The sequence below is a fragment of the Protopterus annectens genome, chromosome 12.part0 (assembly GCF_019279795.1).
Source record: "Protopterus annectens isolate FY-2018-M chromosome 12.part0, PAN1.0, whole genome shotgun sequence".
In the NCBI taxonomy this organism is placed as follows: domain Eukaryota; kingdom Metazoa; phylum Chordata; order Ceratodontiformes; family Protopteridae; genus Protopterus; species Protopterus annectens.
In genome coordinates this window covers 1,553,841,879-1,553,868,545 of record NC_056746.1, presented here as the reverse complement: position 1 = coordinate 1,553,868,545, position 26,667 = coordinate 1,553,841,879, and the positions used below count along the sequence as shown (strand labels likewise).

At 34.3% G+C, this 26,667-nt stretch overlaps 1 protein-coding gene across 3 annotated transcripts in view; it reads right to left on the bottom strand.

The window, feature by feature from the left end:
• LOC122817291 (galectin-3-binding protein-like) overlaps positions 1 to 26,667 on the bottom strand; it is a 210,569-nt gene that overhangs the window by 97,611 nt on the left and 86,291 nt on the right. For 2 of the 3 annotated variants that reach the window (XM_044090517.1, XM_044090519.1), the window contains exons 2-3: positions 19,200 to 19,274; positions 17,581 to 17,793 (exon numbers count right to left, since the gene is read on the bottom strand). In XM_044090517.1, coding sequence (XP_043946452.1) covers positions 17,581 to 17,793; positions 19,200 to 19,263 — 277 coding nt within the window. In that variant the 5' untranslated portion in view covers positions 19,264 to 19,274. Of the gene's footprint in view, positions 1 to 17,580; positions 17,794 to 19,199; positions 19,287 to 26,667 lie in introns of all 3 variants that reach the window. The other variant, XM_044090518.1, reaches the window with a different exon arrangement.

The following is a 26,667-nucleotide window of genomic DNA, read 5'->3' as shown; positions in this document are numbered from 1 at the left end:
GTGACTGATTTCTCAACAGCAGCCAATCAAACTAAATATGTTTTAGCTTTGAGATTTTGTGCTTAACAAATGTAAATTAAGTAATATCCTCTCTCAATGATTCTAACCTCAACAAAAATGAATGGGACTCTAACATACAATTTGTCAGTTAAACTGATAAGTTATACCCGCAGCCTTGAAATGTTGTATACATGTGCAAGATATGTTAAATTTAGGAAGTTGGTGGTAATTGTGAATGTATCACTGATATATGAAACAAAATTTGTACAGCTGCATTTAAACTCTGATTTGCTGTTGGACCCTCGCCCCATGCTACCAAAATTTCACTGTTTTCCTTTTACTGATGTGATAGTTATGAGTAATTGCTGAACACCTGTTTGTATCTGCTTCTGCTTTGATTGTGTTGCAGGGTTTCCTCAGAGTAGATGGGATTTTTTGTGTGGTGTTTTTTTCTACCATCCTAGTATCCAATGTCTTATCTTAGGTCATTCTTTGTATTTTCTTTGAGGGGCAGTTTTTAAAGGCTATTTGTGTTGCTGTGAGTGCATTTGCTTTCCTTTTGACTTGTGGTCCTGCTCCATTCTGTTTTTCCTTTCATATCCTGTCTTTGTCCTTGTTGCTTTGTGGAGAAAGAAGTCATGTTGTTTTTGGTCTCCCAGATGCTGATATTGGGGGTGGATGGAATCTCCCTTCGAGCTATTCTGGAGCACAACCTTGGCATATTTGTTCGATGTTGGACTGGAATTTGGTTGGAGGAGTTAAAAGAGGACTGAGTGGTTTCTCAGAACAGAAAAAAAATTAAATCAGTTGCCCTTGGTTCTCAAGTTGACTTAAGGACTATGTTTGAATATTCATGTTGCCCTCTGTCAGTGAATGCATATTTTAATTGAAAATTTATTTAAAAAAAATGTCATTTCTATTCTTTATGCCGAAACTCCTTGTGACATCATCATTATGTACCATATTTTGGTGGTGCTGATCTTAGTGTAGGAAGTTAGATGAAATTAAAACTGCACAATCTTTGCATTATTGGTGTACACTTATGATAACAAATGTGATGGCCATATTGTGCTTGCTGTTTTGACTGAAGAAGATGGAATTAAAATGTCCTTGATGCTGTCAACCAATGTAAGTTCTCCATTAGTAATCCTTCCAGCAATATTTTTAAACATAACTGGTGTTCAGAGATGGCATGCTGTTTATAATAAAATTTAATTCACTGCATGTTCCATATATCATGATTTTAGTTCTTCTAACATATGAAGATCTTGTCCTCCTTTCTATTAAGTAAACAAATGTACATTTGCAAAAAGTACAGTGCAAATAGAACTGTGAATGCTCTGCCAGATCACAGAATGAAGTCATTACTTTGCCAGGGGATGTACTTTCTAGAAGCATATGCAAAGAAACCTAGGACTGTTGTTAGATCAAATTTTCATTTTCAAAGATTTTCAGTTCCAGTTAGTTGTCAGCAATTAACTGGGTAATCTGTCATGACCTCAAAAAATAGAAACAGAATTACAACACCAAATAGCATTCTATACCATGCTTGATCACTAGCATTTTACTAGACAAAAAACTCTGAAAAATTAATGTTTTTAATAGTCATATTGTTATGTTACACATTTACTATGTTTTGATTTAATGGATATATATATACGTAATGCTCACAGAGAATTTTAAAAAAGTTATGATACACTTGGAGCATGGAGTTAGGGAAGGATACACAAGATGTGCACATCTAAAGCTACAGACTTTTACTTATTTACATCTTGTGTTACTGAATGATATATATGATTTGTTTTTATTTCTGAATTCAGAAGAAGACCTATATTCAGCCTTATTATTATCTAATTATCTAGTTGAATATAGGTCTTCTTCTGAATTCAGAAAGAAAAACAAATCATATATATCATTTATTCAGCCTTATTATTATCTAATTATTTAGAAAAGTCGTGGTGGCACAGCGGTACCATTGTTGCCTCACAGCAAGAGGTTCTCCAGTTCGAGTCTCGACTGGAGTACCTTCTGTGTGGAGTCTGCATGTCTTCCCCGCGGTCAAGTGGCCTCCAAAAGACATGCGTGAATGGATATGCCTTCACTGAAGGTTGGGCATCGGGCTGGCAACTCGGCACCATAAAAATCTACTGCCTGTCATTACCAGACCAGAGTTCCACTGTGGCAACCCCTAAATGGGAAAATGCCGAAAAGACAAACAAACATTATCTAATTATCTAGTTATTATCTAATGTCTGATTCTGAATTATTTACGGTCTAGATTACAGTCTAACCATAATAGAAGTGAGACCAAAGGAAGAGAAGAGTGGAAATAAAATAAAGTGAATGAGAAAAGAAAGAACACAGAAAATAAAGAGAATGAATGAAAAGGAGAAAGGAGAGAGAAAAAAGGTGGGCAGAGGAAGAGGAGAGGAAAAAGACAGGAAAAAAAAGAAAAGGGGTAAGAGATAAACACAAAGAAGGAAAAAGACAGATGAGAAAATGAGTGGGAATGTATAGAAAGAAATGAGAAAATAAATGGAATAAAAGGAGAGAACAAAGAAAGAGGAGAAGAAAAACATTAAAATAAGTAGTAAATAAGAAAGAAAAGAAGGGATAAAGGAGGAAGAAGTGAAAGATAAAATTAAATAAAGCATGAAAGAAAAAGAGAAGTGAAAAGAGGAAAGGGATGGAGGAGGGAAATGAGAATAAGGAAAGAAGGAAAAGATAAAAAGGAAAATGGGAAAGCTTAGAAGAATAGAGAAAAGAGTATAAGTGTAGATAAAGAAGAAAAGGAATAAAATTAGATTAAAAGAAACAAAAAGAGGAGGAAATAAGAGGAGGGAGGAAAACAATCAGAAAGAGAAAAAAATAGAAGATAGTGGGTAGATAAAAAGGAGGAGGAACAGAGCAAAGAAAGATAAAATAGGAAACAAGAAAAGTTAGAGAAGAGAAAAAGAGAGAAAAAGGGAAGGAGAAAAAAGCAAATATAAATAAAAATGAAGATAGAAAAATCAATGAACCATAATTGTAATATAATATAATATAATATAATATAATATAATATAATATAATATAATAAGAATAAATAACTGATAGACAAAAATTGTGTTCTCTCTCCATCTAATACTTCTCAAATTTCATTAACAATGCTGAGGAATAAAACATTTTTTATATATATTTTGCAAATATATACTCGAATTATATTCATATTCATGACTATACTACTGTATAATATATTAAGAATAGATATCAAAATCACATTTTTATTATATGTTTATTATAAATTGATGAGTTTTTGTACTTTTATAGTACATTTACCTTTTAACTAAAGGGTAAATACAGACATTTCCTAAATGTTTCATTAATAATCTAAGCTCTATAAATGGCAAATTTATACTGTTTTGTTTTATATATATATATATATATATATATATATATATATATATATATATATATATACACACACACACACAATGTTCTCCAATCTGAAATTCTGCTTACTACAGAACTCTGTTTTTGATTAATGTTCATTTTTTTAAACTGTTGAGATAGGGTTTGTCTTTCAAGGAATAGTCTAGTACTATTTATTTATAGACTAGGAATCTGGATAGTTGCATGTAAATAGTTTTATTTACTGTATGCCTGTTTCCTTATTTTATTGTAAAATCTTTGATATGCCTGAAATATTTTCTATTGTCTGTTAATTACACTTTAGAGGAATACTATTATATTTACTTGTTTATATACTCAGATGCATTCTGTCCCTCTGGATCCTTTTCTCTGCATTATCTGTGCTGTCTTTAAAATATAATGGATAACTTGGTGGGTGGATATGTGTTAAAATATCTTAACATAAACAAATCAGAAATAGTATTTCTTTAAAAAAATACTTCAAGCATTCAGATAAAATAGCAGAATCCAAATAATTATACAATCTTAGCTCAATGAACTTTCAAAAGTAAACAGGGAAGGGATATGGTCTTATGGAAAATATACAAATGCTCTTTAAATATACCAACACTGAGATCACACTACAGTGCAGAAAAGGGAAATCTTCCCATTCTGCACTGTACGGAGATCTCCATTGAAACGTTTGAACTTTTAAAAGTTCAATCATATGGTGTCAACCATATGACGTTCGAACTTTTAAGAGTTTGACAATGTGATATAGACCCTCTTTCACAAGGTCCTTACTGATATACAATTAAAGTAATATCTACATCCTGGAGATACTCACTAATTTCTCCAGTTTTCTATAGAAGATAAAACGACTTAGTTATGCTCTTCCTACTGACTAATTTCTCTTTTAAATACTAATTATAAAATGTTATGTATATTTTACTTGATAAATAAAAAGGAATCTATACCAGACATAGTACAGATAAACTGGCTTCATATATAAGAAACAAGCATAAGACACCATCAAAAGGATAACACGTATAGATATTTTAAAGAATAAAAAAAGAGGCTCTTTTTTATTAATCTAGATAGCGAAAAGTCTCCCAATTCATTAAATTAGAATCATGTGTTTAAAACATTAGATTTGAATTCCCTTCTCAAGTTATTTCCCTTCTAACAAATAAAGAAAATAAAGTATGTGCCAAATTAGGGTCATTTTCTTTATAATCTAGTCCCTTAAATAGAAGTACAGAACAATGTTACTCCTTATTTCCAATTCCTTTTGCCTTATCCTTCAACATTTTGGCAATCTCAATTTTTTCTAATAAAAAAATAAAGGGTTTAGAACTAGATAAAACAATAATTAAAATTCTGTCCTTTGCATTCTGAAGAATTACGAAGAAAATCAGTCATTATAATTAAAGCCCACCCCCCCAAATATATATATATATATATATATATATATATATATATATATATATATAAATACCAACCCTGAGATTTTCATATCTTGGAAAGGGAATATTCCCGGAAATGGCCATCTCAGACTTAATATATCCAAGTCCATTTTTTGTCCATTCATTCTCTATTTCAGGACTCTGTAGTGGGTGCCAGCATTTCAAATGGTTACCAGTCATCTCTTTAGATGACAAAATGCATTAATTAAAATAGGTTTGTTTTCAAGGATTTAATATGTAATACAAATGTTACTTCTTCTCCCTAACAAAGAGAATTTGAAAATCTAATAAATTAATTATAAAAAAAGGTTACTTTAGTCACTTCCCTCAAAAAGTAGTATAGCCCTTAACCATCATCTCAGATCTTGGCAACTAAGGGGTATTAATTTTCCAGACACAGAAATTTATGTATAGCAGCAATTTTCAGTATTATAATTAAATGACTGGATAATAATTATACAGCAAATTAGAACTCTCTGTACTTTTCAATTTTTTTATTTAAATAAAATTAAAATTAAGATTTGTTTTTACTGATAAAACAGATAACCCAAAGTGGTTCTACCTATGAAACTATATTTAATTTAGTAAAACAGGAACAAACCACTTGCTGACAAACAGGATAAATGCCCAGTGCTCCAGAAAAACTTAAATAATATTAATGAAACCAAAAGGAGCACCTAGGCTGATGCAGAGTCACAAGTAGAAATTAAAGGCAAAATCCTTAAGTTAAAATCCAAATGAAAGGCAAAATCCTCAGGTTAAAATCCAACTTTAATTCCACTGCAGGTCAGATAAGCGCTTTCACTCATTCATTTGAGCTTCATCAGATCATGTAACAAAGACCTTCAAGTACATAGGCTACATTTATACAGTTAAAACATCTCCTATTGGCTGCTTCTTGTTACATATTCATGAGTTAATCTAAGCTTAAAGATATATGCACATATAAACATGCTAAGATGTATAAAATGACAAAGTGAATATAAAAAACATATAAAAAACATATAAAAACTCTCCATGAACACTCAAGATGCTCTAATAAATATGTATATATAAATATATATATCAAAAGAAATCTATTTCAAGGGGTAAAAACATATATGTTCCATCATTTATTATAAAATCTACAAACATTCCTCCGTTTGTTTAACATAGGTTTAATGGAGGCTCTCTCATTGAGACCTAAAGCGGTATCTGCTCTCAATCTAACTATCCACATACTCTCCTTACTCTCAGTATGGTTCCTGATGTCACCTCCTCGTATACTGGGTTTAATATTCTCAAGAGCTCTAAATAGGAAATAATGTTCAGGACCTGCTTGGGCTACGTGCTTAGCTAAGGCATTGTGAGGTGAAGCCTTCCTAATGTGGTAAAGATGTTCTCTTATCCTGTCTTTAAAACGACGATTGGTTTTGCCAACATAAAATGCATCACATATTTGGCACACTGCCAAATAAACTATATGAGTAGTATCACAGGTAGCTACAGCACGTATGCTAAAGTTAGTGTGCATGTCAGGATGTTAAAAAATGGACTGGGGTCAAGAGAATTACAATAATTACAGCGTCCACATGGTTTTGTGTGTTCAAGAGGCATTGACCATTCATCCCTTTTGAATAACATAACATTCTCCTTAAATTTAATTTGTTCCTATATAAAAAAGAGGGTTTAGTCCCCACAAGTTTACCGATGGTGTCATCAGTACAGAGAATAGGCCAGTGTTTCATAATAATATTCTTGATTGCTGGACAATCAGTACTATATGGTAAAGAAACCCTTACATGAGTTGATCTCTCATCTCTACCATTGTCTATTGTAACGGATCCACCAGTAATGACTGGTCCAAAATAAGGGGCTGCTCTGTTCAGTCTAAGTTTATTGACATCTAAGAGGTTGGACTCAATCTCTTGTGAGCTATAGCCCCGTTCTTCTAGCCTTATCTTGAGGTCACTCACTTCATTTAGGAAGCCTTCTTCTGTGGCATTTAGCCTAGAGGTTCTCATCCCCTGGCCTCTAATGATATTCTTAAAAATATGCTGTGGGTGCATACTATCACGCTGTAATAGAGTATTAAAATAGCAAGGTTTCCTATAGACACCTGTATTAATCAAACCACATGCTAACTTTTCTATATACAAGTCAAGAAATACTATCTTCTCTCTAGAGTGATTCATACTGAAGGTTAAATAGCCAGTGAGGTTGTTCAATATAGTATGGAACACAAACAAATCATCAACACTGCCTCTCCATAAAACAAAAACGTCATCCACGAAACGTCTATAAAAAGTTACATGTTGTTTAAACATTTCTAAATTAAAGAGACTCTCAAATTCCCAAAATGCCAAAAACATGTTTGCATAGCTGTTGGCACAAGGTGTGCCCATGGCTACGCCACCTCGCTGTTGGTAAAACTTGTTGTCATAGGTGAAACGATTGTTATTCAAAATGAGTTCAAGGAAATGTACAATGAGGTCTACTTTAACTGATGTATATTCGCTATGTAAGAGTAGATACTCAGTGATATAAATCAGGCCTATATTATTTGGTAACACAGTAAACAAGGACTTGATGTCAAACGTTACAAAAATCAAGTTATCAACATCACAAATGCCACCTAAGCAGTCATACAAATCTGTTAAAAACTGTTTGGAATCTTTCAGTACAACTTTGTTCTTATTTAATATAGGTCGCAAATGTTTCTCAACATAGACAGAAAGGTTTTCAGTGATCCAACCCTGACCAGACACTATGGGTCTCATTGGTGGGTCAATGGAGTCTTTGTGAATGTTAGGTAACCCATGTATTGTTGGTACAAGTGGATTCTTAACAAAGAGATAGTCAAACAATTCTTGATCCAAGATATCACCTTTCAACATATCTAATAACATATTGTTTACGTGACTAATAGTGGCTTGCACTATTTGTTCGTTAACTTGTAAATAGAAATCATCTTCCAAGAGTTTAATCATGGCATCATGATATTTGCTAGTGTCCATAACTACTATCCGACCACCTTTATCAGCTGGTTTGATGGTTATGGACTGTAATGACTGGAGTTTAAGTAAGCTGGTCTGCCCCCCTCTAGTCAAATTACCATTCTTCCTATATTTCTTTAGAGAAAAATATTCAAACAAATCATCCTCAGTTAGTTTCAAATATGCCTCAACTAACGGATGATTAGGTGGGACAAAGTTGTTAAGCTTCTTAAACTTTGGTGGTCTAGTAACGTTATTGTCTGTCAATTCACTATCAGTTTTATCATGAAATAGCAGTTTAAGCATAAGATTTCGACAGAAAAGTCTCATGTCTACTACAGTGTCCGTAAAGTTACTGTGTGCACTTGGTATAAAGTTTAGGCCTTTACATAATAATTTCTCATCACATTCAGTCAACAAATATCCTGAGATGTTATGTATCATAGAATCTGCTGGTATCAAAATTTCAGCTGTATCTAATTTACTTTGTTCTTCCACATCTTCTTTATTGTCTGATGTGGTACATACTCTTCTGATAATTTGCGTTTCTGTCTCCCCCTGCTCATAGAGCGTCCCTTGTTATATTCTTGTCCTTCGGACTGGGAGGGGAAAAGGGAGCTCACTTACTACTCCTGTAGTGATGGTGGTATGTACTTTGTGAGGTAACTTGGATCTCACTATGCCGTCATCTACTGACAACCTCTTATTGATCGGTCCCTTCACAACATGTACTGCTGGATATAAGTTAGTTCTGTCTGCAATATTATTCACAGTAGTAGGCTGACTAACTTCTTTATTATTTGTATTAATAGAGCTAGATCCACTCTCACTATGTAAAATAGTATTTACATCATCAGTACCATTGGAAGTAGTAGTGTTATTAATGTTAGCTATATTCTGTACCCTATTACTAGGCGATACATTGTTATGTACACAGTTAGTAATATCCACAGCTTCACAAGCATTATTAACAACATTAACATTTTCAGAACCAGTACTAGGTTGAACTCAGTTGTCTAACACTAGTATAGTCATTAGGTTTAATGGTAGCACTATAATGTCCATGTTTAGGCCAAACGAAGACTTGTCCTAAATTAAAATCTCTGTGATCTCTAATTATCTTGCTTCTCTTCTGTTGGAGAAGTTTCCGCTCTAAGGCTGATATTCCATCCAACAGGCTTTCAAATAGTGGTTCTATTACAGTACTTGGGAAACAAGAAAAAATTATCTTCTGTTGTTTCTTAATGTTATTAATGAGTTTCTCCTCTTCAGAGGCAAAAAAGTCAATAAGTAACTCCATGTACTGTTTGCTTACCTCCAAGTTCAGGGGCTGCCACCTTGAAAGCAACTCTGGATAATGTTCCCCCTGATTGGGCATGTTTAATATATGTAATCCTCTCGGTACAATTTTTGTGTCCAAACAATAATGAAAATGCAAGCGCTGTGTTTGCAAACGTTTCAAATGTGCAAAGTCTTTCTCTAGACTGTCTTACATAGCGAATATACATCAGTTAAAGTAGACCTCATTGTACATTTCCTTGAACTCATTTTGAATAACAATCTTTTCACCTATGACAACAAGTTTTACCTACAGCGAGGTGGCGTAGCCATGGGCACACCTTGTGCCAACAGCTATGCAAGCATGCAAACATGTTTTTGGCATTTTGGGAATTTGAGAGTCTCTTTAATTTAGAAATGTTTAAACAACATGTAACTTTTTATAGACGTTTCGTGGATGACGTTTTTGTTTTATGGAGAGGCAGTGTTGATGATTTGTTTGTGTTCCATACTATATTGAACAACCTCACTGGCTATTTAACCTTCAGTATGAATCACTCTAGAGAGAAGATAGTATTTCTTGACTTGTATATAGAAAAGTTAGCATGTGGTTTGATTAATACAGGTGTCTATAGGAAACCTTGCTATTTTAATACTCTATTACAGCGTGATAGTATGCACCCACAGCATATTTTTAAGAATATCATTAGAGGCCAGGGGATGAGAACCTCTAGGCTAAATGCCACAGAAGAAGGCTTCTAAATGAAGTGAGTGACCTCAAGATAAGGCTAGAAGAACGGGCTATAGCTCACAAGAGATTGAGTCCAACCTCTTAGATGTCAATAAACTTAGACTGAACAGAGCAGCCCCTTATTTTGGACCAGTTATTACTGGTGGATCCGTTACAATAGACAATGGTAGAGATGAGAGATCAACTCATGTAAGGGTTTCTTTACCATATAGTACTGATTGTCCAGCAATCAAGAATATTATTACTGAAACACTGGCCTATTCTCTGTACTGATGACACCATCGGTAAACTTGTGGGGACTAAGCCCTCTTTTTATATAGGAACAAATTAAATTTAAGGAGAATGTTATGTTATTCAAAAAGGGATGAATGGTCAATGCCTCTTGAACACACAAAACCATGTGGACGCTGTAATTATTGTAATTCTCTTGACCCCAGTCCATTTTTTGAACATCCTGACATGCACACTAACTTTAGCATACGTGCTGTAGCTATCTGTGATACTACTCATATAGTTTATTTGGCAGTGTGCCAAATATGTGATGCATTTTATGTTGGCAAAACCAATCGTCGTTTTAAAGACAGGATAAGAGAACATCTTTACCACATTAGGAAGGCTTCACCTCACAATGCCTTAGCTAAGCACGTAGCCCAAGCAGGTCCTGAACATTATTTCCTATTTAGAGCTCTTGAAAATATTAAACCCAGTATACGAGGAGGTGACATCAGGAACCATAATGAGAGTAAGGAGAGTATGTGGATAGTTAGATTGAGAGCAGATAGGGGTTTAGGTCTCAATGAGAGAGCCTCCATTAAACCTATGTTAAACAAACGGAGGAATGTTTGTAGATTTTATAATAAATGATGGAACATATATGTTTTACCCCTTGAAATAGATTTCTTTTGATATATATATTTATATATACATATTTATTAGAGCATCTTGAGTGTTCATGGAGAGTTTTTATATGTTTTTTATATGTTTTTTATATTCACTTTGTCATTTTATACATCTTAGCATGTTTATATGTGCATATATCTTTAAGCTTAGATTAACTCATGAATATGTAACAAGAAGCAGCCAATAGGAGATGTTTTAACTGTATAAATGTAGCCTATGTACTTGAAGGTCTTTGTTACATGATCTGATGAAGCTCAAATGAATGAGTGAAAGCGCTTATCTGACCTGCAGTGGAATTAAAGTTGGATTTTAACCTGAGGATTTTGCCTTTCATTTGGATTTTAACCTGAGGATTTTGCCTTTCATTTCTACTTGTGACTCTGCATCAGCCTAGGTGCTCCTTTTGGTTTCATTAATATTTAATTTAGTATTTTCTTTTCTACACAATTCAAGTATATTCATTTTATTAAAAAATATGTCTAATAGGTAATGTAGATTTAAAATTATGGTTTAGTCCATTAATTCCCTATAATATAAAATAAAATACTATTTGAAATGACTTCTCTAGAGAAACTTGGTAATTTAAACAATAATAATTCTATATGCTGGCATATAGAACAGAATGGAACAGAAGTAAAAACAATTCAGTTATTCATTTTAGAATATGACTTAAACGCTCTTGATTGAATATCCTTGCAATGTATTTAGATCATATACACTTATTTTTCCTCTTTCTCACTCCCAATATAAAGTATTATATAATCAACTGAACTAAAGAACATAATGTTTATTTATAGAGAGTCTGTGCTTCATATAATACCAATAGTAATAATATCAATAAAAAGTTCTTGGATTATGTTACTCTGAGTGCATTCACCCTTATCCCAAGAAAATAAAATTCACCTATTAAAATCTGTAAGAAATTCCTCCTGGGGTAACTTTTGGTGTATGATTATGTGGAAATTCTTATATAGGGTCTACAACACTCAAATACCTTGGACCAGCTGGTTGACATCCCCAACAAGAGGTGAAAATATCTTGGACTTGGTATTAACCAACATGAGTAACCACTGCAGTATCCCTACAGTGTCATCCTTCCTAGTAAGATCTGTCACTTTCAAAGTCACCATCTCCTTTGACCCCCTCCCCCCGGCTAGGGTCAAACAAATAACTTCTCCAAAGCTGATTACAACCTCCTGAGCGAAGGTATAAACAGCATTAAGTCTCCTTCTGCCTCCATAGGAAAATGGCACATATGTCCAAACCTACACCAAAGTACTATACGAACATTTATATAGGTGCATGGAATCAGGAATACTCGACAGGAGAAAACCATCTTTCTCAGGGAGGAGTAAATCTGTCTGGTGGACATCTGCAATAAATAAACTCTATAATAAAAAAAAATTGCTGTCCTGTACCAAGAAGGAGCAGGTGCCTAATTGGAAGCAATCTTTCATTAGCCTGAACAAGCAAATAAGAGCACTAGTGAAATCCTCCAAACAAACTTCAGCTCCACATTGACCACATCTACTAAAGACAATCATATGGAACATGTTACAAAGACATGTGTCTGGAGTGTTATTTCCCGGGCCTCCACTAAAAATTGGCTCATTCCAAGTCAGACTTTCCCGGATAACAAATGTAAAAATAAAAAAATAAATAAGGCCTTCCTCACATATGTCTGCAATCTCAAAGGAAGCACTCAGATCTGCTCAGAACTGGTGGTCAAGGACACCACATACACAAACGCCATAGATATAGCCAACCTGCTGGCAGACAGGTTCAGTGAAAGCTTCACCTCTCTGTCCCCCCATCAGTAAATCAGGACATTCTCAGCATTTGACCCACTCCACTTATCTCTAGGGAGCAAGTCATCACTACCCTCTCAAAGGCAAAAAATATAGCCTCCATGGGACCCAGTAACATCCCAGGCTGCATCCTACATGAACTGAACTCAAGCAGGAACTTGCAGCACCATTAGACACCTTATTCAACCAAAGCCTGAGTACCAGCTTCATCCCAGCTGAGTGGAGGATATCTAGGGACAAGGTGGTCATAACATTCCTGTATTCTTCCTTTATAAGACCCATTACTGAGTACAATGCCCCTTTCAGCATGTACCTCATGAAGCACATGTAGCAGCTGGAGAGACTACATAGGTTCCTCATCAGGAGAATCCAGGACCTCAAACATCTACCCTACACAGATAGGCTAAAAGCCTTGTCCCTTTACTCACTCTCATACTGACTCCTCAGAGGTGACATCTGTCTGGCATACAAAGCAATCTCAGACCCCGCCTTGATGGGACTGCTGCATATCTGCAAGTCAAACTCCACTCGAGTAACCTGCATGTGTGACCTCAACCTGGTCTGTGACATCAACAGGACTTGTTGGTGGGACAGATTTGCATCTCAGAGACTCCCCCTTATGTGGAATAGACTCCCTTCCACATCAAACAGAGTACCTCATTAAGCCTTTTTAAGAGCAACCTGGATGACTGGATGGGGAACAGAAAATACACCCCTCGGATTCCACCCATCTTCCTGCTGGGCAGGTGCATAAGGTGCTGACTTGTCAGAACATGGGCTAAATTCTTAGCTAGGCTTGTAAAGGCCTCAGAGCCAATAACCTAGTAACTTCCTATAATCCTATGAGCCTATGAACACCTAATAGAATAGCAAAATGAATAATGAGAAGAGTATAGATTATTGATTTACAATTTGATTTAAAAAAGAAAGTAATTTGACTGGCCACATATAGTCTATTTATTTATTTTTATTTATTTTATTTTATTTACATTTGTTGACCGGGAATATCCGACTGAACACAGGTCCTTTTTCAGCGGAGGCCCGGGGAGAAAAGCTCCAAAATAAAAACAACAATTAAAACCAATAATTAATTACAAGTTACAAGAAGTATAGGTAGGTTTTGTTTAACAATAGTAGTAAATGGTTATAGTTCAAAATGAAATTATTTAGTTAAATTGTAGAACACTTACATCATTGGTGCCATAAAGACTAGCAAGTATTTTAATAGCTGAGCTAGCAGCTATTACCCTTGAATAACAATGGCTAAGATTACAGCTGAGATATAGATTTACAAGCAATTTATTTGGCTGCAATCTGAGATAGTTAGAGGGGTGGAAGAAAAGGATTAGAGAGGTTGGGGTAGAGATGCTAGTATATGATTGTCCTTCTTTAGTTACTTACTAAAACAAAATCACAGATTTTTGTGTTTCTGGTTTAAAAAAAATCTAATTGCGACTTTTTCAAAACTGTTATCAATTCCTGTTTACAGAGTTAAGGTATTAGTTTTTTTTTTTCAAGATCAAAAACTGAAAATAATCAAGAGGATTTTGCTTCCTAAGATATTACAGCCATTAGTGGCAACTCAGAATTTTCTTCCAGCAACGATCAAAAAGTTGCCTCAAAGTAAATTGATAAAGGTTTGCTGCCATCACTGAAGACACAGAATAGTTGCTTCTAATTTTCCAAAAACGTAATATTTTATGAAAAATACAGTTTCCTAGTTTTCAACTATATAAACTTTACATTCACATGGACATTTGTAATTGTAATTATTAAAGATTATAACACTGCTTGGAAAAATAATGGGCCCAAATTTATTTATAGGGTTAGAATCAGAAAATGGGTCAGATTACAAAAGAATTGCTCTCAGTATAAGTGACTTCCACCAATGTAAACCTGCTTTGCTTCTGAAAGACTTGTTTTCAATGTAAGCGATTTACTTCATTGTAAGGCTTAGCCATAAACACATTTATACAATAGTCCAGATTCCAGAAGATCTGCTGTTATTATAAATGACTTACTCCGGTATAATATAAAAAGAACAAGTCGTTTGGAACTGAGTCCATTACTTCATGGCAGACTCAAATAATCTATTTTGAATGGTTATGTCTAAGGAATTAATAAATCTTTTATGGATTACGTTTGTATTTATGGGGTTTCTATGTCTGTTTTTGATTGCTTTGAAAAATTCCCAGGGGAAAAGTTAAAACTAAAATGTTAAGGCAATTTAAATAATGAGTTTTAAATGATAACCCTTTAACTGTTAGTAGAAATTGGGTCCAGTCTCATAGTCGGTGAGACATTTTCCTGAGGTATATTTGGTTGGGAAAACATGTTTGATTTGAAACTTAGCTACAAGAACACATGGGTATTGCAAATTTACTCTGGGAGCAGAGAAGCATGCAGCACCATTCCCATAGCTTTAATAACAAAGAGACCAGAAATAATGTGCATGGCCCCCAAAAGGACTAGAGTCAGCAGAAAGTATGGCAAGCATCAGCAGCAGGATGCCCAGTAAATGTGTCAGTGGCAGCAAAACAGCAGTGTACAATGGGCAACACCTGTATTAATGGTGTGTGTAGATTGCTATTCCCTTCACAGTATTTACAAAACATAAGCTAATATACATACTGGATCAAAAATATTATTACAGCTGCAAACAAAGTTTCCTCAATGCTGTAGAACACTTCTATAGTTGTAGATATGCAAGCATGTAGTGCACAATAAGCTCTGCTAGAACACTTCTATAGGTTGTAGATACACAAGCATGTGCTGCACACCAAGCCCAATTGCAGCACTTTTGTAGGTTATAGATATGCAAGCATGTACTGAAGACCAAGCCCAATTAGAACACTTCTACAGATTGTAGTTATGTAAGCATGTACTGCACACCAAGCACAATGCACATTACTTCTTCTGCAACCATGCATTTGGTTATTGAAGCTGTGGGCATGGCACTGTATACTTTTCTGTGCACAAACTGAATCTGCAACAGCCATATGTCTCTGTACCTCTATATCCCTTCAGCCACATCCTTAACTAAATGTATCATACGGAAATGTCTCACCTCTGAGGCTGAATCTGTATAAATCTTATCAGAATATTTAATAATGCAAATATGCATCGCTGTTGGCAAGTTTTATCAAAAATAATGCATTTATTTTACTGAAGTATATTGCGTGTTTAAGTTGTATGAATCTGAGTTTACTATCTTTCATTTCTTAACTAAGAAGGCTTTATGCTTGTGAAATTATTTCATGAATGAAATTTCAAATAATCCTTCTTTAACCACATCTATAGTAGATAACTTCTGGAAATTAATTAAGTACAAGGATATTAAAGCATACTCAATTTCTTGTCCTTATAAGTTGCTTTGAGATAACATCTATTCTTGCATGAATTATTTTTAGATGAAACCAGTGTCATTTTGTAATAGATATTGTCTAATAATTTTAGGAATCGGATTTAATACCGTCTAACTCATCTCACTTCCACAGTTAAGAATTTTCTCTTGGAAAGTTTTTCATGCCACTTTTTTAGCTCTTATAAAGTTCAATACATTTTTACCTAAGTACTCCAGAATATAACTCTGAATATTACTGGTGGTGTGATTGTCAAACTAAAGTTGGTTCGGTTCACATAATGGCCTTATGTCTTAAGTATATTACTCTACTGATTCCAGTAGAGAAATTGTCCTATTTATAGGTGTGATATTAATGTTAATGATAATATGAAATCATATGGGGTCCATCTACCTAACTATATGCTCCTATCATCTGTATTTTTATGTAATAGCATATTAACAATTACAAAGATTTGTATTATAAAACACTGGAAACGTTCAAATGCTTACTATAGCTTTTTGAATAAGGTTGATAAAAATGCACTGCAATCAAGAATTATTGTACAAAATTAGTATATCTTCATGGAACAAATTACATTTGTGGTTTAGATTTAACATGTCATTGCAATTTTTTTTAGATTCCAATAACTATATCTGACTAACTTATATTGAAAATGTTACTATTGTCTATTCTTTATTGTATGACCGCCTCCTTCATTTCTCCTTTGTTGCCCCTTCCCTGTCTCCTTCTTTAATAAATTAATTAATTAATTTACTTTTGCTCATAAAATTACAATAAAATCTTTAAAAAATGTACTGATATATATATATATATATATATATATATATATATATATATATATATATATATACATACGCTGTTCTAGATGGAAATTGCAGGAATTACATTTTTTGTTTAATTTCCATCAAATTCCTCTCATAATTCATCTTTTACTGTTAATATTACTTTTAAACTTTTGCAGGAAACTTTAAAACATCTATTGGGAGACATTAGCTATGAACGGTGAATCAAGATTATTAGCCGAAACCTTACTTACATTATAAATGCACTTTCCAGAAAGCTAACTTTGGCATCATCAGTTAGAAGTATGATCTTGTAATATATTGCAGGTATCAGTTTAGGTGTATGTTACTTAAGTGAAATCAAGCACATCAGAACTCACAGTATATAAAAAAATAAAATGAAAAACCTTCATCAGTTAAATTCAAACAATTTGATCAGATGCTTTTATCAACAAACATAATGAAATGTAAGCATTATATGAATCAAAATGACAGAAACAATGTTTGTCTTCACCCTGCACTCTTCAGATGGAAAACTTTGTCCTCCAGACCCATATATCAGAGACTTTGTGATTAAATAGGCCTGCACATAGTGTCATGTAGTGCATGCAGTCATGAAATGCAAGATATCATAGTAAAATTGTAATAACTATATTCTGGTACCTTGTTACAGATGTAGAGATTAATGACTATCTAGCAGTCAGAGAATCGATTTTTTTGAAAAATCATCACCCTCAATAGTCTCTCTTTCATTTAACACCAGGACATAGCTTAGCATGTGATAACTGAATGATAAGGTCAAATATTTTCCTGTAAAGTAAACATCTACCTTAACTTTAAACATAGTGCCTGACAATGCACTTACCTTTGCCAAATGCTGCACCTACATATGCATTTTTGGCACCAGCATAGCCCAAGCTCAGACAGACCACAAAAGCATCATTCTTATCCCAGTTATCATCACAGACTGTCCCCCACTGGTCACCAAAGTAGATTTCCACTCGGCCCTGGTTTGGATTGCTGCTTCCTGCAAGTCTAATGTCTCCACTTTTAGCAGCTGAAGCGTTCAGTGATATAACTGAAAAACATATGCAGCTGTTAATACTCATAATAGAAAAGGGAGAATATAATAGCTAGTACTTCAATAAATAAATGGGTATTTAACATAGATGCATTCTTTTTCTTTCTCTTTTTTTTTTTTTTTGTTTGCTGACTGACATGTTAGACCTACTGAGCAAAAAAGATGTGCTCTTTTTAGAGGGAAGAGCCGGAAGTCCGAAAAATAATAAAGCAACAATAACAGCAATGAAACAAAATGAAATATGAACAATGATACCAAAACAAACTATTCTAGCATGTAATGTTGAAGTGATGAAAAAAAAGTTCACACAAATATCTTGTATAACATAGAAAAGCTTCAACTATGACTATTAAGTTAAAATATGACTAGGAACCAAATTGCTAAACACAGCTTTTAGAAATGTAACCTGACAAAAAGTTATCCTTAAACATTTTTTGTCAGTGTGTGCAAGTCCACTTATACCTACCCATGTGAGGGGCAAGCCCCCACTTCCCCAAAATGTATACATATGGTGTCCTTGGCCCTTGGAAATTAATATGGTAATAAATCTGTTGACACTAGCTTAGGTTGACATCTGTTTAGTCAACAAGATTTGGTTGACTTAACAAATAGTCGATGTGTGCAAAACTGCAAAATTCTTAGGGTTGAAGAATATATCCTTTTCCTGACACTTAGTATACATAATTAGCAGGGAGGCATGGTCAGAATATATAGTAGTGTGTCAATGCTTATAAAGTTGACATTTTGTAGCTGACATTGTGAATGTTGAAGTATGGGTTTTTACTATGCACATATATATATATATATGTGTGTGTGTGTATGTAGCTAGAGCCATTTTCCCCATTACATTGAAAAGCATATGCTTGATTGGTCATCTTCTCAGTGCTGCTGGTATAAACCTGAACTATGCTTTTTGGAGGGGTAATGTTATTGCCTACCACTCCTCCTTCTCTAAATATTATAAATTCTGTAAACTCCATGACTGCATCCATAATGGGGAAAAGCTTTGATCAGTCAGGCCTTCCATTAATGCTGTTATAATATGTATGTGTTTGTTTGTGTTTGTGTGCATATGCCATCTAGATATGCTGGTATTCTGGAATGCTCTTCACAGGTACTGTGGAGTACTGCACTTAGCTTGCTCTCTTGCCCTTAAGTTCTGCTGCATTCATATGCTTTTAAATGAGACAAGGTCTAGGGGCAATGCCATCCTTAATCCTAGGCAAATCTACTAGTACACTAGACTTGATCATGACTCCAGGCTTGCTTCTGTGCCAACAGGTTAAATCAGTACACCAATCAATGATTATGGCAAATATTTTAAAACAGTATTCTCTTACAATATTTTCAATTTCTCTACACCACACAATGGTAATGGTAAATATTTTAAAACATTCTCTTACAGCCACTTGTGATAATGCCAATTGCCAGCACATATACCCCTGTGTGACAACATCCCTCTTTCATGATGAGTCAATCTGCAGAAAAAAACAGAAACAAAAGGAATATATTAAACATATCATATGTATCTCAGTTTTCTGAACCACTAAGAAATATACATTTAACACAAATCCATTAAGTACTGCTTCCTTAGATTGCCATGCACTTTGAAAACAAAAATAAATGTCGGATACTGTGTTAGACTTTAGATAACATATAGCTTTTCCTGTGAAACAAAAATCATGAAACTCCTTGCTGACTGTAATATGAACTATTTTTGATCTAGGATTTTTTTTTCTGTAATGCTCCTCCTTAGAGTTGGACCAGGAATTAGTGGCATTTAATTTGTTTGATGTCAGTTCCTTAACAGTAGAGTAAAAACAATCTAGATGACGTGTAAAAAATAGGCATTTTTGCAAAATGTTTAATTCTGTTAAAACCGCTTTTATAGTGAAACACTTTAAAGAAATAAACTATAAATATGATCCCATAGTTTATTACTTGTACCCCAAGATACTAGCTACTCTACAAACTAAAGACACATACCTTCAGCTTATCTCTTTCTTTTGCTATACTACCTTCCAGCTTCAAACATGCTCTTATCATCCCATTGCCTAAACTTTCTCTTCCCAAATCTCCTTGTGACTATAGGCTTATAGCAATCACTTGCTGTTTGGTAAAAGGTCTTGGAAAAATGTATCTGCTAGCAAACATTTGGATATATTCAGCAGAACAATCTTCTTGCAGACAGGTTATGTGGTTTCAGATCCAAATACAACACCCAGACTGTAATATATGCACTTTACCCCTGAAATCTTCTCAAATATGGGAAAACACTCCACTGGAGCCATTTTTTCTGGATCTTAAAGCAGCCTTCAAAACCATTAACCAGAGCCTTCTACTAAACAAATTATCTGATTGTAGTTTTTCCTCTGAAGTAACACTATTGTTTAGGAGCTATTTAAGTAAAATAATATTATGTTTATTCACTATAGATGGCAGTGTCTCTTGTAGTTCTTGTAGGGTTGGGATAACTCAAAGTTCTGTCCTGGGACCCTTACTATTCTTATCATATGTCAATGACCTTCCCTGGGATTTACTTTTTTCTAAATATAACATTATATGCTGATGATAAAGTCTTAATGATTTTCATGAACTTATCATTAAATTATCCCCTTCACTGTAAAAGGAATTCTCATTAATCTTGAACCAGCTTGCCAGCAATAAACTCATTATCAATGCAACAAAATCCACAGTTATGACATTTTCTAAAACAAAAGGCTATACAACATTGCTAACACTGTTGTTTTTGATCCTTATGTGAACTTAATGCCTTACTTCTGACAAGTCATTTTAGATGGCTCCCTTATTTTTCAAAATCACATGCACTCCATTAAAACAATAGTCATTCTTCAACTTAAAGTAGCTTACAAATTTTCCACCTACTTACTCTTGTGCCTTGTCATGTCATTGCCATTAATGTGTTGCTTCCTAGGTTGAAATATGCACTACGTATAGTTGACCCACTTTCAGGTTAAAATGCCCAGAACCGTAAACTGTAGAAAATATGAGGAACTCTTTTGACAGATGTAGGGAAGAAATGTTTGGTAATTTACCTGGATATCTCTAAAGCCTCCTTACATCATGATCAAATAATTGAATGTTTACAACAATTACATTTAAATACATATGCCCTAAATTGGATAATAAACTGGTTAACAGAATGGGAACAATATGTTAAATTTAAGGGTAAAACTTCTAGATGGTTACTTATTAATAAGAGGACCATGGAAAGGTCAGTTCTGGGGGCCAATATTGTTTAATGTGATATTTGCTGGTTTGCCTACAGCCAACAAATTTTGGATGTGCAAGTATACAAACAATTGTAAAGTTGGAGCTGAGATCAGAAATCGTAAGGATGTCAATGATTTAAATTTATAAAATCCATATACAAGCAACTGGAATTGGTCTAAAGTTTAATTATAAAAAATTTAAACTTTTGCAGTTTAGACACCAGAATAAATTTAGGTTAGAAATGAGTGGTCAAGAACTTTGAAGTTTTAAAACAGATTATGTTTTTTGGGACAATTATTGGTAGTGATCTATCTATCAAGTTACATATACAGGTCTTCAAGGTTAGAGCCAAGAGAAAGCCAGGATTATTGTTTGGTACAATGGATTTGAGGGATCCAAAGGTCTTAAATATGCTATTTATAACATTGATATGATTAATTATTGAGTATAATTGAACATTTTGCTCTTTAAAGATCCAAGGCAGATACTGTAACTATCATGATGAAAGATTAAAACATTTAAATCTTTACAGCATCATTTATAGATAAATCCATACAAGATGATATGATTCTCTGGCTTACGATAGCTTGATTTGCTATATATCTTACTGAATAATTAGAAACTAGAAGTGTTATAAATGTCCAATCACTTCTTGTACCAGGATGCTTGAATACTATATGTAAATATATGCATTAGTAACCATACATACCTATTTTTAAATCTTGTATTTGTAACCATGCATAAAATTAGAGTATTCCTTATCATATTGTATAGCAATGTATTAATGTACAATGTTTTGTCATTATGTCTGGAGCTTTTCTCCCCTGGCCTCCGTTGGAAAAGGGCTTATGTCTAGATGGACTTTCTAGTAATCAAATGTATAATAAATAAATAAAAATAGGTTATAAAGAGGTAAATTGTGCCTAACATTTAGAGCTTCTAGAGAAGAAATATTATGTTAAAATCTATGTCTTTCATTAAAAGATCAGCCTGTAGGAATAAGAGGAAAGGGAATTATGTTCAGAACAAAAATTAGCAGAATTTAAAAAAAAATGGTTTTATTACACAATGTTTACAGGGATTATAGAACTTTCTTCCCCTAAGATTTAGGGAATCAGAAACCTTGAAAATGTTTAAAAATCAACCTCAGCATTATATTGGAGAGAACACAGCCTTATTAAGGCTCTAGCCATCCAATGGTGACATGGCAAGGGATTAACTATGCAATACATATGTGTGTGTGTGTGTGTGTGTGTGTGTGTGTGTGTGTGTGTGTGTGTGTGTGTGTGTGTGTGTGTGTGTGTGTGTGTGTGTGTGTGCATGTGTGTGTGCGTGTGTGTGTGTGTGTGTGTGTGTGTGTGTGTGTGTGTGTGTGTGTGTGTGTGTGTGTGTGTGTGTGTTTTGTGTTTGTTTGTGTGTGAGACTATCACAATTCTTCTGTAGCCTTTTGAGCCAGATGGTGGCTGCAAATATCATGTACTAGCCTACATCCAAGTCAACAAACTTCAAATAAATAAATAATTCTGTCTATTGTATATTCATTCTTTTGGTCAAGGCAAGGCAGGGAAAGTGCCTTTGAGGAAAAGCAAAATATCATCTTGGGGATTATTTTATCTGCCACTTCACAACAGATGTGGTATGCAATCTGAAACTGCAGTTAAGAGGCTGTATTTGCTAGTAACAAGTCTTGTAATAGCCAGTATGTTAAAAGAAGCAAAACATTCCCTGAACCATAACTTTGTGGTTCTCAGTAGAATTTGCAATATATGTTACAGAATGTTTCAATTCACCTAGTTATATCTCTATTTTATTCCTCATTTATTGTTCCCCCATTTTTCAAAAGCTTCCTTACATTACTGGTGATATTTTGTTTTCATGATTGTCACTACATATGTGGCCTGCTTCTTCAATATGCCTATTGTTATGCACCTCTGTCAGTATAGCACCTGGCTAAGGCTATGAGCTGTTGCTTCACTATACATCCCAAGGCATGATTCCTTCATTCTGCATCTAATCATTTAACTAGACAAGTCCTTCTGGTCACAGCAGAAATGAGAGGTGATTGCTGCTAGGTGAGTGTCACCCACTTAAAGTATAAACTACAGTTGGACTAATTAAGCTATTTTGTATAGTGGAGTTAATCAGTTCTGCAGTGCTTGAGGTGTGTGTAAATGGATAATATGCCAAGTTTCAGATCAGTATAATTCAATCAAGACTATCATTACTGTGATCTGTACTGGGAGAAAGAAACATTTTGTGTGTCTGTCTACTCTGCCCAGCTTTTTCAACTAGCAGTGTGCAGCTTCACCTCCAGTGCTCCATCTGCTTCCTTTTTACTTCTGTTCCATGCTTTCCTTTAGGCCTTCTGTAATCTGCATCCTAGCATTCATTTCAGAAAAACATTTCAAGTATTAGCCTCTCTTTCTGTGAAACAGTGCTTCCTTACGTTGACTGTACTATGCCCTCTTTATCTGTAGCCTGTGCCCTCAAAATCTGCTGAATGTCTCATTGAGTGCCACATGACTAGTTGTTGATACTGGATTATGTCTTCTTTTCATTTCTAAAGTCTAGTGAGTAAAGATTTACCCATTCTGTCCATCTTCATACTCTACTTTTGCCATTCATTTTTTTACTGTAGGTGCTTCCCATCACCCTTTTCCAATACTTGACTCTCTTTTTATCTCTGCAGAGTCTATAGAAGGATACTTGATACTTCATATGATGCTTGATGATTACTCTATAGTATTTCACAGGATGTCAGACCATTTGTTGGTTGTACCTTACATGATGCCAGACTATTAGTATGTAGTACTTTATACAATGCCTGACCATTAATCTGCAGTACTTCACGTCATGCCAGACCATTAATTGGTAGCACCTCACATGATGGCAGACCATTACTTTGTAATACTTCATATGGTACTGGATCATTAATTGTTAGTAGCTCACATGATGCTGGACCATAACTTTGTAGTACTTCACATGATGTCGGACCATTATTTTGTAGTACTTCAAATTATGCTGGATCATTACTCTGTAGCATGTCACATGATGCTGGACTATTACTTTGTGGAGTGTTAGCATTATTTCCTGGAGTCTATCCTACTCAGAACATATAACCTTTTGTACTCTGGTTTTGTCAGCCAGTGGTGCTGTTATCACCTCTCCCAGACCATGGTCCTTGTTTTGTATTATTTCATTCTCACTAGTCCATATTTCAGCCTAGGCTTGTTGTGTTCTAGATTAGCACACAGCACAGCAGTCTTCTGCATGAAATCCTATTTACTATGCTTCTGTTGATCTAGTTATGAGTTACTAGCCGTGTCCCTTGTTAGACCATCTTCTCATCACAATCCCTAATAAGGGTATCATCCACTAATAGACTGACCCTCTCCTCAGTGTCCTCAGATGCACCCAAGACCTATATGTTAAGTATAATGAGTCCCAACAGCATTCTCTATAAGGCACCACTACTTGCTATCACATCTCTAGATAGTGTCCTTTTTACTACCATCCTTTGTGCTCTTCATGTAACAACCCTTCCACCCATATCAGCTACTCACCCTGATCTGTCACAACTGGAACATACTCAGTAGTCTCCTGTGAGATACAGTCTCCAGTCAGCTACGCAGTCCAATACTTTACTGAGGTTAAAGTACACTACATCTGGGGGACATTGTGTTTCAATGAGTCATGTTTGATTGCAGCATGGATAGTGAATTGTGTGTGGCCAAACACAGCTCTAAACACTATAAAAGGTCAGACCTAGGCAAGATCAGATGTGTGTATGGTATTGCAATACTCCTTTTTGAGGTGCACTACAACCTTGGAGTAGACATATGTAAGTTAGGGGATGTTGGTAAGGTGAGGTATTATTGGTTTGTTATTTCACTATATATATAATGCCGTGGTGGTGCAGCAGTAGCGTAGTTGCCTCACAGCAAGAGGTTCTCCCGTTTGATTCTCGAATGGAGTGCGGGGAGTGCCTTCTGTGTGGAGTCTGCATGTCCTCCCCGTGGTTTGGTGGCATTAGAAAGACATGCGTAAATGGGCGTGCCTTCGTTGAAGGTTGGACGTCGAGCTGGCACCTTGACGTTTGTGAAAATCTACTGCCAATCATTAGCGGACTGGAGTTCCGCTGTGGCGATCCCTAACCGGTAAAAGCCGAAAGACAAACAACAACAACATTTCACTATATATAATGTATCATTTATCATGGTGTTCAATTTATGTTTTGTGGAGGTGTGTTTAAAGTTTTAGTTTGAATGCAGTTTATAGAAACACCTTTCATTTAGTTATCTTCTCAGCCTTCCCTGCATACTCCTGCTATACCCCAGTATTACAATTCAATTAAATGGACTGACACTTTTTCTTAGCAACAGAACATTACTGATTTATATTTTGGGATCAGTTGTACTCCAGGTATGGTACTAGACTTTTCCAGGGAATTTTTCTCTTTTCTTTCCTGCTATGAAGATCTGTCTCACTATTCTGTAATTATGAGGGTTAGTCTGTTGATTCAATTATGAGGGCATCATTTTGGGAAGGGCATCATTTTAACCTTCGTCCATTGGTTTGCTGTTTCTCACCTCTTATGGCTCTTGTTACAAGTTATATATATATATATATATATATATATATATATATATATATATATATATATATATATATATATATATATATATATATATATATATATATATATATATATATATATATATATATATATACATATATATATATATATATATATATATATATATATATATATATATATATATATATATATATATATATATATATATATATATATATATATATATATATATATATATATATATATATATATATATATATATATATATATATATATATATATATATATATATATATATATATATATATATATATATATATATATATATATATATATATATATATATATATATATATTTTTTTTTTTTAGTGGGACAAACTTCATTCTTACCTTTCTACCTCTCCTTCCTGGCACTTGTCTATGACACTGCTTGTTTTTCCTTGTGTCCGTTCCAGCATGGCACCTTCCCCTTTCTTTCCATTTTTAAAGACAGTAGAAAAATGTTCGTTCTTTACTTTTGCTTTTTACTTAGTCTTTCATGATCATACCTCTCAACCTCTTAGAGCAAGAAATCTGGACAAAGCCATAAATAAAAGTGGGACAAAGGCCCAAAAATAGGGACGATTTTTAAATATTGCTCTTACAAACTTAGAAAGTTGTTAGAATAACAGGTTTTCTATTAGCATGGATTTTTTGAGGGGCATGAAGTCTGAAACTCAAATGTCTGTCATTATTTTCTATTTTCAGTGTTTAATGAGTTGCCACTAATTTGCCAGGAAACCACAATTTTATGAAAAACAGACCAAAAATATAAGGCAAAAATCTGGACATTCTGTGAGAATCTGTACAGTTGAGAGGTATGTTCATGATATACATTCAGTCTTTGTTTAGCTTGAACAAGTCTGTCCCTACCTCTTGCTATATACCTAAAGATGCCTTCATTCTCTTTTTGAGACTTTCTCATTTTTAGCATGCACCCTTCCTCTCCTCATCTACTTTCTTGCCCTTATATTTTCTTCTGTATGTAAAGCCTTCTCTAT